This window comes from Oncorhynchus kisutch, linkage group LG3 (genome assembly GCF_002021735.2).
Source record: "Oncorhynchus kisutch isolate 150728-3 linkage group LG3, Okis_V2, whole genome shotgun sequence".
NCBI lineage: Eukaryota > Metazoa > Chordata > Actinopteri > Salmoniformes > Salmonidae > Oncorhynchus > Oncorhynchus kisutch.
The window spans coordinates 34,016,856-34,031,157 of NC_034176.2; the positions used below are offsets into that span (position 1 = coordinate 34,016,856).

At 42.8% G+C, this 14,302-nt stretch overlaps 1 protein-coding gene across 2 annotated transcripts; it reads left to right on the top strand.

Annotated features, from left to right (window-relative positions):
- The first annotated feature begins 411 nt into the window (after window positions 1-411).
- On the top strand, window positions 412-10,191 carry LOC109881478 (prisilkin-39). 2 transcript variants are annotated; one of them, XM_020473604.2, is made up of 2 exons: window positions 412-574; window positions 6,612-10,191. In XM_020473604.2, exon 2 carries the CDS (start codon window positions 6,619-6,621, stop codon window positions 8,224-8,226), a length of 1,608 nt encoding a protein of 535 aa, XP_020329193.1. In that variant the 5' UTR covers window positions 412-574; window positions 6,612-6,618; the 3' UTR covers window positions 8,227-10,191. The 2 variants fall into 2 exon arrangements, with proteins under 2 accessions (XP_020329193.1, XP_020329200.1); XM_020473611.2 differs by having other exon boundaries at window positions 446-574; window positions 6,617-10,191.
- Window positions 10,192-14,302: the final 4,111 nt, after the last annotated feature.

The following is a 14,302-nucleotide window of genomic DNA, read 5'->3' on the forward strand; positions in this document are numbered from 1 at the left end:
CTGGGTTAGTAGAGACCCTATTGAGAGACCCTATGGAGACCCCACCTCACTTTAGCTGAGCAAGGTAGAGAAGTTCTCTCTACAAGCCAAAATGTATCCCGTCTATTACAGTGTGTTGCATTTGGAGCCATGGAGGGAACGGATTGAAAAGTCAGCAACAGGCCGATATTTTCCACCCCACTTTAGTTTAGATAGGTAGAAAAGTTATATATACTACCCAATATTCTCAACATACCAGTGACAACATTGTATTTTTCGTTATTGGTATAATAATTATTTTTTGAAAGCATATTTTTTTTATTTGTTTTCATATATTACTCATTGCAGTTTCTTGTTGTCACAATAGAAGTGGCCATAGATTAAAATGCAATATCTTTTGAATGCAATGTTTTGAAAAGCAAGCTTTTATTTAGAATGTTTCCTCATTACCATACCAACGTGACGTTATCGTTTGTGCTGCTGGCAGAATAATAGTCGCTGTAGGCCTATTCAACTACGGCTATCCAAGAAAGGGCGGCGGCAACCTAAAGGACAAAACAAGCGTCACCAACGTCGCATTGGCACATTAATAACGGTAAGGTGCTACATTTTATGCTATTTCTTTTAGAAAATGTGTAGTTTTAAAATATAATGAAATAGGGAACGTTTGGCTTTCGAATTGTGCTTGTCTGATTTGATAGAACGTAGCAGGTGCCGACGTTTCCGAAATAGATGACCGGACTTTTTATAGCCTTTATAGAGCCTATTAAGGGTAGAAAACACTGACGTTTTAAATATTCTACGCAATGATAAAACTCGGCACCGCGCTGAATTTTGGGGTGAGCTTTAACACGTTCCTTTGCAGAGATAAACATCACCAAATTGTAGGGCGCACGCGCCTTACATAAATGTAGCCAAACAACGTCGTAAACTCCGTTATTTGTAGAATCTGTGGATCGCATACACAAATGCTATGTAAAGATTAGAATAATGTGTGTAGTATGCTAGTATAGGTTATGTGACAGGTGGCGTGACTGTCACATTGTAGCGCCATTTTGAAACGATTCAAGCGATTAGTGCCTTCAGAAAGTACTCATACCCCCTTGACTTTTGCTGTTACAGCCTGCATTCAAAATGGACTCAATTTACTTTTTTTCTCACCCATCTACACACAATATACCACAATGACAAAGTGAAAACGTATTTTTAGAAATGGCTGTAAATTTATTGAAAAAGCATAAGTATTCTCACCCTTTTGCTATGACACTCCATATTTAGTTCAGTTGCATCCAATTTCCTTTGATCATCCTTCAGATGTCACTACAATTGGATTAGAATCCACCTGTGGACAATTTAATTGTTTGGACATGATTTAGAAAGAAACACACCTGTCCATATCGGGTCCCAAAGTTGACAGCGCATGTCATAGCAGAAACTATACCATTAAGTCCAAGGAACTGTCCGTAGATCTCCAAGATATAATTGTGATGAGGCATATTTTTCCAAATGTTGTTACATTACAGCCCTATTCTAAAATATATAAAATTGGCGTCCCCCCCCATCAATCTACACACAATATCCTTAATGACAAAGCAAAAACAAAAACATTTTTTTCAAACGTATTAAAAATAAAAAAGTATTCAGACCCTTTACTCAGTACTTTGTTGAAGCACCTTTGGCAGCGATTACAGCCTCGAATCTTCTTGGGCATGACGCTACAAGCTTGGCACACCTATATTTGGGGAGGTTCTCCCATTCTTCTCTGCAGATCCTCTTAAACCCTATGCTTCACCGTAGGGATGGGGCCAGGTGTCCTCCAGACATGACGCTTGGCATTCAGGCCAAAGAGTTCAATCTCTGGTTTCATCAGACCAGATAATCTTGTTTCTCGTTATAAGGATGTAACAAGGGGTCTGAATACTTTCTGAATGCACTGTATATCTGGGGAAGGGTATAAAACCATTTCTATAGTGTTGAACGTTTCAAAAAGCACAGTGGTCTCCATTGGGCAGGAATATGGAACTACCCAGACTCTGCCTGGAGCCAGTGGTGACCCGTCATTGAGACCCACCTGTTTGCATGTTATTTTGGCATTAATTCGTGTTTCATATCAGTTTGCAAACAATAAAAAAACAAAAAACAATACTTGAGTTAATAAAGCCGCATACAGACATGGTCTCTTTCTTGAGTAAGGCAGCTCCAAAATGCAGGTGTTTCATCTTTGCTCAGTGCTTTCTGTGGTGTCAGGGCAGCCAGCAAAGGCTCAAGGTCATTGGCCACAGATAAAAGGACGTCAAACATCTACCATAGCTTTGATTGGATTGATCATGTCAACATCATACTTTCACAATCTTAGCTAGCAAGCTAGACAAATAGTCTGAATCATGTCGACACTCTACTAGCAAATCCTTTTCAATCCTTGTGATATAAAGATAAATTATAGATAAAATGTATTGTAGCTCATCCGCCATTGGACATAAACATCACATAACATGTCGGTAATTGAGAATTCAAACATGAGTGGGTTGGAAGGAATCAATGGCTAACTGCAATTGTCACAAAGCAATCACTATTTTGCTTCCCCTGCCTGCTATTCGGTGGAGAGGGTGTGTGGTCCAAGTCTGGGTTTAAGGATTTAAAACATCTTTCTGAAAGGGTCACTTTTCCAAGCTTAAAAGGATAAGCATTCACACTCAACACCATGGGGCAGACAAGATTGAATACATTGGCCATGCTGTCAATCCAGCATGACTTCTGCCACGTTTAAAACAACTTGAAACTCGGAACTGGGAAATTTCAGATTTCAGTGCGTTCAAGACAACTGAGATCTCAATACGTTTTGAACGGTCTTCCAACTCAGATTTCCAAGTTGCGAACTCGGGCCTCTTTCTAAAACTCAGACCTGAAGATCTTTGACGTCATGTTTAGACCTTGTTTTTTCCCCGAGTTCTCAGTTGTCTTGAAAGAACCATAAATCCAGAGAATGCCAGACTTTGATGACAAAGTTATCCCAGTCTGCTGTCCCCACATGCTTCAAGATGTCCACCATTGTTCCTGTACCCAAGAAAGCAAAGGTAACTGAACTAAATGACTATTGCCTTGTAGCACTCACTTCTGTCATCATGAAGTGCTTTGAGAGACTAGTCAAGGATCATATCACCTCTACCTTCCCGGCCACCCTAGACCCACTTCAATTTGCTTGCCACCCCAATAGATCCACCGACGCTGCAATCGCCATCGCACTGCACACTGCCCTATCCTGTCTGGACAAGAGAATGCAATGTAAGAATGCTGTCCATTGACTATAGCTCAGCATTCAACACCATAGTACCCTGCAAGCTCATCATTAAGCTCGGTGCCCTGGGTCTGAACCCCGCCCTGTGCAACTGGGTCCTGGACTTCCTGACGGCCCCCAGGTGGTGAAGGTAGGAAACACCTCCACTTCGCTGATCCTCAGCACAGGGGCCCCACAAGCGTGCATGCTCAGCCCCCTCCTGTACTCCCTGTTCACCCATGACTGCGTGGCCACACACACCTCCAACTCAATCATCAAGTTTGCAGACGACACAACAGTAGTAGGCCTGATCACCAACAATGATGAGACAGCCTACAGGGAGGAGGCGAGGGCCCTGGGAGTGTGATGCCAACCTCTCACTCAACATCAACAAAACAAAGGAGCTGATCGTGGACTTCAGGAAACAGCAGAGGGAGCACCCAACTATCCACATCGATGGGACCGCAGTGGAGAAGGTGGAAAGCTTCAAGTTCCTCAGCGTACACATCACTGACAAACTCAAATGATTCACCCACACAGACTGTGTGGCGAAGAAGGCGCAAACAGCACCTCTTCAACCTCAGGAGGCTGAAGAAAGCCACAACCTGTTCACCCTGCTATCATCCAGAAGGCGAGGTCTGTACAGATGCATCAAAGCTGGGACAGAGACTGAAAAACAGCTTTTATCTCAAGGCCATCAAACTGTTAAATAGCCATCATTAGCACCTTAGAGGCTGCTGCCATATATACATAGCCATGAAATCACTGGACACTTTAATAATGGAACAGTAGTCACTTTAATAATGTTAACATATTTTGCATTACTCATCTCGTGTATATACTGTTTTCTATTCTACTGTATTTTAGTCTATGCTGCTCCGACATTGCTCATCCAAATATTTATGTGTTCTTAATTCCATTCCTTTACTTTAGATTTGTGTGTATTGTTGTGAAATTGTTAGATATTTCTTATTAGATATTGCTGCACTGTTGGAGCTAGTAACACAAGCATTTCCATACACCCAAAATAACATCTGCTAAACATGTGTATGTGACCAATAACATTTGATTTTGATTTGCTATTATAATCTGGTTACCAACGAAATTAGAGCAGTAAAAATAAATGTTTTGTCATAATCGTGGTATACGGTCTGATATACCACGGCTGTCAGCCAATCGGCATTCAGGTCTCGAACCACCCAGTTTATAATGCTGCATAAATTATGTAAAATGCCAGGGAGATATGTATACTGGAGCTAAGAAAGTAATACTAAGTGTATGTTGTGTAATAAGCTGTTAGCAGCATATGTGTCACTTGTAGCCTATAGCCTGTTTTAGGGAAATGTCATCATTGAATATTGTAAAAGCATTCATTGTGTGTTTATTTGCCCACGTTATTTATGCTACGGTTCTGATTTGGTGTACAAGGAGAATACTGTAAGAACGGCCCATGTTCTGATTTCTGTCGCTGTACATTTCAAGAGTGCTGAACAAATAGTTGTTTCGACTACTCTCTCTAAGACGTTCATCGAAATTACGATTTCCGCTCATCTTTCCCTTATGCCATAGTTTGCACATATCAATTGTTATATTGCACATGACAGTGCACCCTTTAGTTTGCAAAAAGGCACGTGAAAGACTGAGAACATAAGGCAAAAGATTATGTAGTCTGCTAAGACAAAAATTGAACTCTTTGGCTTAAATGCAACACTCTATGTCTGGAGAAACCCAGACACAGCTCATCACCCGTCTAACATTCCTACCGTGAAGCATGGTGGTGGCAGAATCATGCTATGAGGATGCTTTTCATCATCAAGGACTGGGAGAGTAGTAAGGATCGAGGGAATGAATGGAGCCAAATACAGGCAAATCCTTGAGAACCTGCTTCAGTGTACAAAAGACCTTCGGCTGGGGCGAAGATTTACATTTCACCAGGACAATGACCCCAAGCATACAGCCAAAGCATCGCTGGAATGGCTTCAGAACAAGAATGTGAAAGTCCTTGATTGGCCCAGCCAATGCCCAGACTTGAATCCCATTGAAGATCAGTGGAACGACACAAAGATTGCTGTTTACCTACGCTCCCCATGAAACATAGCTTGAGAAAATATATTTCTGTATTTTATTTTCAATACATTTTACAAAGCTGTCTAAAAGCATGTTTTTACTTTGTCATTATGGGGTATTGTGTGTAGATGGGTGACAATCTATTTATTCAATTTTCAGGCTGTAACAACAAAATGTGCAATATGTCAAGGGTAATGAATACTTTTTGAAAGCACTGTATGTTATTTTTGTTCTCGGTTAGACAGCCAACATTGGCTATCGGGCACTCTGGGTTACTTATGATGAATGCTCAAAAGAATTTCCCAAGACATTACTATTTACGCTACTTTGTCAACTATAGCATACACACCGAAGTGGGCAAATTAAGGCCGTATGAGGCAGCCCGTCTAGATCAGTTTCATAACATCCACATTGATGTGCGCGCATGGTACAGAATGAATAGAGAAATAAATTCCTATATTGACCACTGGCTTAAGACTGTACTTTGGGCTTGGCTCCCGTTTTATGTTTTCATGCAGTAGGCCTACACAGAACCATATATTTAAATATATACTGTATATGGCTCTCGGTCTACATGATTATTATGTCATGTAGACGGATCTGAATATTGAGATACAGGCCTAACCCAAGTTTGGCAATGTGTGGGGCAGTACGGAGGGGCTTTGGCTTCTATAGCATTTTTGGTTCTATAACATTTTGGATGGAAATGGAATTAACAAACGTGTCTTGTGACACAGGTCCCCACAATTCTTCAGTCAGCGCTACTCTTATCATTAACCGAGTAGCTATAGTGACTCATTTTAAATTATTTACACCCAGAGGATACACTGGACACTCTGGGGATTTTCCACCCTGTTGGCTTGGTGTTTACTGTATCTGGTAGTTCGGTTAATCACCTCAGAGACCGAATGAGGGAACACATTCTCAAACTCTCTAGCTTACTTTTAAAAATGATTTTCTAGTTGTACGTAGAGTCCTATTGTCTATGTAGGTTTATGATTTGTCTTAACATTTTGAGTTGGGCCAGTTCCTCTAACTACTAATCATCACAGATGGAACTGGTGGGACTTGGACTGGTGGAATAAACAGACTCTTATTTTTTATTCTCTAAATTACAGTTGTGTAGAGTCTACAGTATTGACCTATGGTTATCTGAAAAATGTTATACTGTAAGAATTTCTTTTAAAAAGGAACCGCTGAGTGTTATCCACAGAAATTAGATAATGGAAATTCTAACTTTTTTCTTCTCCCCCTTATTGCTCTCTCTCTCTCCTTCTCTCTTTCTCTGCAGTGCAGTAATGATGAAGCTCAGCTCTCCTCTGGCCGTGCTGTGCCTTTCTCTCCTGCTGCTCAATGCCCACCTCTCCCTGGCCAAGAGAGGGGGAGGAGGCTTTGGTGGTAAATCCAGCATAGGCTTTGGGAAGAAACCTTCCTCCACCTCCAACCGTGGAGGCACCAACACCCAACGCAGACCCAACCAAGGGACCAATAACCAGCCAGGGAACTACCCTCGCCAGCCCCAGAGCCCACAGAACCCCCAAGCAGGGTACCCGCAGCAACCAGGAGGTTATCCACAGCAACCAGGGGGGTACCCTCAACAGCCAGGCAGGGCAGGATACCCTAACCAAGGTGGCTACCCTAACCAAGGTGGCTACCCTAACCAAGGTGGCTACCCTAACCAAGGGGGCTACCCTAACCAAGGTGGCTACCCTGCTGGAGGATATCCAGCTGGAGGCTACCCAGGGGGCTACCCGGCAGGAGGCTATCCAAACAGATACCCAGCTGGTGGAGGCTATGGTGGAGGCTATGGTGGAGGCTATGGTGGAGGCTATGGTGGCGGTTATGGAGGGGGCTACATGAACCAAAACCCCAACAACCGGATCCTTAGCCCTGGCTACGGGGGCAGTTACGGCTATGGGGGGTATGGTGGTGCCGGTGGCTCCCCGTTCTCCCGCTCCGTGCAGGGGATGGGGATGGGACCCTCGCAGCAGTCCAGGGGGTTTGGGCGTAATGCAGCGATGGCGGCCGGGGCTGGGGTTGTGGCTGGGATGGCTCTGGGTTATGGACTGGGCCGGTTTCCCCGGCCTCACTTCGGCTTTCACAACCCCCAGGAGGAGTACTACTATAACCACTACATGTACAGGAGGTACGGCACCAAATCAACTGATGACAATGACTACAGCAGGGACTACCACTTCAGCCCGCCTCCACAGTCCTATGATAACTACATGAAGAACTGTATGAAGAGGACTGACCTGCTGAGAGGTGGGGAGAAGGGTGGATCGGAAACAGGAGCCAGGGAGAACTCACCACCACAGGGAGCTGCAGACAGCCCCAGCACTCAGGTAGTCGTACCCAGTGGAGGAGGCACTGCAGTCGGGGAGAAGAGTGAAGAGCCAGCCCCTGTTCCTGGAGGTTCCACCAATACTACCGACCCCGGTTCCACCCAAGCACCAGGCAGTGGCCCCAGTAACAGCTCTGCCACAGAGGGCAGTTCCAGTGAGAGTAATATCACAGCTGAGAGTAACGGTACAGCAGCGACTGAGAAGCCTGTGACCCTTGAACCCTTGAACCCAAACCCTCAAACCCCCCCTCCTGCAGCCAAGCCCCTCCCTCCAGCCATAGCTGAGCCTGAGGATGATGATGAGGAAAATATAGTGAGCATCTCTGAGATTGGCTACCCAGCGCTGATAGAGCAGATGAAGGCTCGGAGGTGTGTGGAGCTTTACATGGTGTACGCCGAACACTACCTGGAGAAAAAGAAGGAGGACAAGAAGAACACGCCCCGGGAAAGACCCAGAGGAGGAGTGGAGAGACTGGGAGGAGGAGGATACCAGGGACTGCTAGCTGTTCTCACCTCTACTGCACTACTGCTGCTGAACAGCAACATGCTACTACTGCACTGAGGCAGAGAGAGAGCAAGAAACAGAGAGAGAGGGAAATAGAGGGAAGAAGGAGAAAGGACACAATGTTTGCTGCCACGCTATGTGAGTCGGAGTCAAGAATGGGGCTGATGGAGGGATGCTGGGACAGTCTGTCTTCTTCTCTCATCCTCCTTTGATCGACGCCTCAGGACTCTCCATAATAAGTGGACTTTTTTGATTGATCAATTCTATGGATTTTTGTTCTGTTTTTGTATTGTTGTTTCTCATGCACTGTTACTTGCATTATATGAATCTGTAATCATGCGCCCGTGTGTTACTAAAATGTTGGCACTTTTTAAAATCCAACCCTGCTGTAGCCAAGTACTACAGCCTCATGCATGCAGCATGACTATACAGCATATTTCATAAATAAGATAAATATTGATTAAGGTTAAGCAGGGACTGGCTGGATCACACCCAGTTCCCAGCACCAACAGGGATTCCAGGATAATTTAGATGCTGTATTATATGGCAGACAGACTGAAGGGAAATGGCCATTTACTCCATTACATCACATGAACTGGAAATACTAGGTGTGTGTGTGTGTGTGTGTGTGTGTGTGTGTGTGTGTGTGTGTGTGTGTGTGTGTGTGTGTGTGTGTGTGTGTGTGTGTGTGTGTGTGTGTGTGTGTGTGTGTGTGTGCGCACGCACGCACGTAAGTAGATAGGACTGTCGTGTAAATATTGATTGAGATAAGATGACATCCATATTGACATCAGCTGGGGAAGGGGAATTGTTGAATATGACAGTCAAGTATGCATGACAATGAATGTGAGCTTTATATTATTGACTATGGCTTGTATTTATTTTTGCTTAATACAATACACATACCTGTACACTTTGAACTGGCTTTTGCTTGTAAGACTACTAATTACACCATTCTAACGTAACCTCTTTCGTACATGGGGGCTGTGATTTTGCATAAGCATGTATACATTTTACTACGGTGGCAAAAGAGAATCCATTTGACAAACATTGTTAGCTTGACTTCACCTTTTTTATGGAAGGGCTAACAGTTTGGTCATATGCTCTGATGAGGTCCGAAGACTGAAATGTTAATGGAGGGGGTAGTACGTAAGCAGTGGGAGCTGCTTCTTTAGAATCTAGAATTTAGATTCTTTAGAAACTAAAGAGACTCTTGATAGATGTGTGCATGGATCTCTTGTCTTTCACCCAGCTGATATCCTATGTAATGGATGGCTGTCAGGTTATCTGAATCAATAATCCTGCATCGGGGCTTGATGTCATCTTTATATGTTATGTGTCTTTAACGTTGTGGTTAATATGTTTGATACTATTCCGTGGATTGATTTAGTTTGCTTTGTATTGTTATTATATGTCAAGTAAGCTGCATGTGCTCAAAGACACTGATTTCTTTCTTTTGCTCCGACTCTAAGGCCCTTCTCTTTTGTACATTCCCTTCTTCCCTCCTTCTCCTTTCTGGTGTCTTGCTTTCCTCTCTGGGGTGGTGAAGTGACTGTAGATTGTACTGTAAGGGCTCTTGTTGTCTAGGCCCAACCAGGCTTTGAACCAGGCCACTGTAGCGGCAGCCCAAGGAATACAGATTCAGACAAACACTGTCCACTTTAAAGTAATGGTCTTAGTCAACTTGGTACCTGGTAATATTAAGGTAAATGATAAGCATATGACAATGATATAAGTTGAACTATAATGTTAGATGTGGGTTCTAGAGAGAAGTAACTAGATTGAAGTCTAAATTATTATACTGTATGCGTTGGGGTGGAAACAGATTTTATTTTAATGGAGTTAGAATACTTTTGGAATATATTGGATAGACGATGGGGGGGGGGGGACACCTTGTTTACCATCATGTCATAAACAATTTCTACATTGTCTTGGGCCTTGAATGTATGGGTCTGCATACTCTGTTAATGCAAATACTTCCTCTGTGATAAAAGATAAATGTGTTTGTGTCCATTCATCTTCTATAATCTGTCAGTTTTCATTCTGGCCTCCACTCTATTTAAGGCTCGACAGGACAGCCCTAATTCAAGGCTTTCTTCAGCACTCGTGTTAGTTCTTTTTTTTCTTTTTTACTTGTCCCCTACCGCTCTGTGCTCGGGGGCGTGTTCAGCGGGATACAATGTTTTTGTAATGTTCAAAAAGTAATATGTAATGTAGAACAAACATGCCTCTGTCATGTAGACCAAGGAATCATTTTGGCTCTATTCATGGAATTTCTATCTGCAACATTCAACAACGTTTGGCTACTGAATGTGGCCCTGGTTTATGTTTCAGTGAGGTTTGGCTTAAGTATCATGTTGTGACTGTTCTGTGGACACAACATTGTTGTGCATCAGAGTGCTGGCATACAGTACCAGTCAAACGTTTGGACACACCTAATCATTCCAGGGTTTTTCTTTATTATTACTATTTTCTACATTGTAGAATAATAGTGAAGACATCAAAACTATGAAATAACACATATGGAATCATATAGTAACCAAAAAAGTGTTAAACAAATCCAAATATATTTGAGATTGTTCAAAGTAGCTACCCTTTGCATTGATGACAGCATTGCACACTCTTGGCATTCTCTCAATCAGCTTCATGAGATAGTCACCTGGAATGCATTTCAATTAACCGGTGTGCCTTGTTAAAAGTTATTTTTTGGAATTTCTTTCCTTCTTCAAGCAAATTTCAATCAAATGTATTTATAAAGCCCTTCTTACATCAGCTGATGTGACAAAGTGCTGTACAGAAACCCAGCCTAAAACCCCAAACAGCAAGCAATGCAGGTGTAGAAGCACAGTGGCTAGGAAAAACTCCCTAGAAAGACCAGAACCTAGGAAGAAACCTAGAGAGGAATCAGGCTATGGGGGGTGGCCAGTCCTCTTCTGGCTGTGCCTGGTGGAGATTATAACAGAACACAGCCAAGATGTTAAAATGTTCATAGATGACCAGCAGGGTCAAATAATAATGATCACAGTGGTTGTCGAGGGTGCAACAGGTCAGCACCTCAGGAGTAAATGTCAGTTGGCTTTTCATAGCCGATCATTCAGAGTATCTCTACCGCTCCTGCTGTCTCTATAGAGAGTTGAAAACAGCAGGTCTGGGACAGGTAGCACGTTCGGTGAACAGGTCAGGGCTGCAGGCAGAACAGTTGAAACTGGAGCAGCAGCACGACCAGGTGGACTAGAGACAGCAAGGAGTCATCATGCCAGGTAGTTCTGAGGCATGGTCCTAGGGCTCAGGTCCTCCGAGAGAGAGAAAGAAAGAGCATACTTCAATTTACACAGGACACCGGATAAGACAGGAGAAATACTCCAGATGTAACAGACTAACCCTAGCCCCCGACACATAAACTACTGCAGCATAAATACTGGAGGCTGAGACAGGAGGGGTCGGGAGACAATGTGGCCCTGTCCGACGATACCCACGGACAGGGCCAAACAGGCAGGATATAACCCCACCCACTTTGCCAAAGCACAGCCCCCACACCACTAGAGGGATATCTTTAACCACCAACTTACCATCCTGAGACAAGGCCGAGTATAGCCACGGAGATCTCCCCCACATGGATAGGAAGACCATTCCATAAAAATTGAGCTCTATAGGAGAAAGCCCTGCCTCCAGCTGTTTGCTTAGAAATTCTAGGGACAGTAAGGACGCCTGCGTCTTATGACCGTAGTGTACGTGTAGGTATGTAAGGCAGGACCAAATCGGAAAGATAGGTAGGAGCAAGCCCATGTAATGCTTTGTAGGTTAGCAGTAAAATCTTGAAATCAGCCCTTGCCTTAACAGGAAGCCAGTGTAGAGAGGCTAGCACTGGAGTAATATGATCAAATGTTTGGTTCTAGTCAAGATTCTAGCAGCCATGTTTAGCACTAACTGAAGTTTATTTGGTGCTTTATCCGGGTAGTAGGAAAGTAGTTCTTAATCTGTTTGAGCCAATATGCTGTGTTGTGACAAGGTAGGGTTGGTATACAGAAAATAGCACTATTTGGTAAAAGACCAAGTCCATATTATGGCAAGAACAGCTCCAATAAGCAAAGAGAAACAACAGTCCATCATTAATTTAAGACATGGTCAGTCAATCCGGAAAATTTAAAGAACTTTGAAAGTTTCTTCAAGTGCAGTCGCAAAAACCATCAAGCACTACGATGAAACTGGCTCTCATGAGGACCACCACAGGAAAGGATGACCCAGAGTTACCTCTGCTGCAGAGGGTAAGTTTGTTAGTGTTATCAGGCTCAAAAATTGCAGCCCAAATAAATGCTTCACAGAGTTCAAGTAACTGTCACATCTCAACATCAACTGTGCAGAGTAGACTGCATGAATCAGGCCTTCATGGTCGATTTGCTGCAAAGAAACCACTACAAAAGGACACCAATAAGAAGAGACTTGCTTGGCCCAAGATACATGAGCAATGGCCATTAGACCGGTGAAAATCTGTCCTTTGTTCTGATGAATCCAAATGAGATTTTGGTTCCAACCACCGTTGTGAGACGTAGAGTAGTTGAACGGATGATCTCCACATGTGTGGTTCCCACCGTGAAGCATGGAGGAACAGGTGTGATGGTAAGGGAGTGCTTTGCTGGTGACACTCAGTGATTTATTTAGAATTCAATCCACACTTAAGCATCATGGCTACCACAGCATTCTGCAGCGGTAGAACATCCCATCTGGTTTGCGCTTAGTTGGACAATCATTTGTTTTTCAACAGGACAATGACACAACACACCTCCAGGATTTGTAAGGGTTATTTGACCAAGAAGGGGAGTGATGGAGTGCTGCACAAGATGACCTGGCCTCCACAAACACCCGACCTCAACCCACTTAAGGTGGTTTGGGATGAGTTGGAAAGCAGAGTGAAGGAAAAGCAGCCAACAAGTGCTCAGCATACGTGGGAACTCCTTCAACACTGTTGGAAAAGCATTCCAGGTGAATCTGGTTTAGAGAATGCCAAGAGTGTGCAAAGCTGTAATCAAGGCAAAGGGTGGCTACTTTGAAGAATCTAAAATATGTTGACTTTTTAACACTTTTTTGGTTACCACATGATTCCATATGTGTTATTTCATAGTTTTGATGTCTTTACTATTATTCTACAATGTAGAAAATTGTAAAAAAAAAAAAAGAAATACCCTTGAATGAGTAGGTGTGTCCAAACTTTTGACTGGTACTGTATATGTGAGAACATTATGATCAATGCTCACCTGCACTTTTAAAAATTATTTTTTATTTTACCTTAATTTAAGCAGGCAAGTCAGTTAAGAACACATTCTTATTTTCAATGATGGCCTAGGAACAGTGGGTTGTTCTGCCTGTTCAGGGGCAGAACGACAGATTTTGTACCTTGTCAGATCGGGGATTTGAACTTGCAACCTTTCGGTTACTAGTCCAATGCTCTAACCACGAGGCTACCCTGCCGCCCAATGTCCCTCCTTGTCTTCATTAAATCATGGTGTATCTACCCTCAGATATTGTGTTTTCATATTCTCTGAATGTAATATTTAACCCATATATTCCATTTGATGTTGGTCTGATAACAGAAAACCATTCAGATACCATGGCTGTTCTCTTCATTCCTACAGCAATGAGAAACTAACTTAAAGGCAGTGGTGTAAAGTATTTAAGTAGTACTTTAAAATAGTTTTGCGTAAGTAGTTTTTTGGGGGTATCTGTACTTTACTTTATTTGTATTTTACTTCACTACATTCCTAAAGAAAATGATATACTTTTTACTCCATACATTTTCCCCTGACACCCAAAAGTCCAATTCACACACTTATCAAGAGAACATCCCTGGTCATCACTACTGCTTCTGATCTGAAGGACTCACTAAACACAACTTTGTTTGTAAATTATGTCTGAGTGATGGAGTGTGCCCCTGGCTATCCGTTAATAAAAAGAAAAAATACAATTGTGCCGTCTGGTTTGCTTAATTTAAGATTTTGAAATGGTTTATATTTTTTACTTTTGACACGTAAGTACATTTTAGCAATTCCATTTACTTTTGATACTTAAAGTATATATAAAACCAAATACTTTTAGGTTTTTACTCAAGTAGTATTTTACTGGCTGACTCACCTTTACT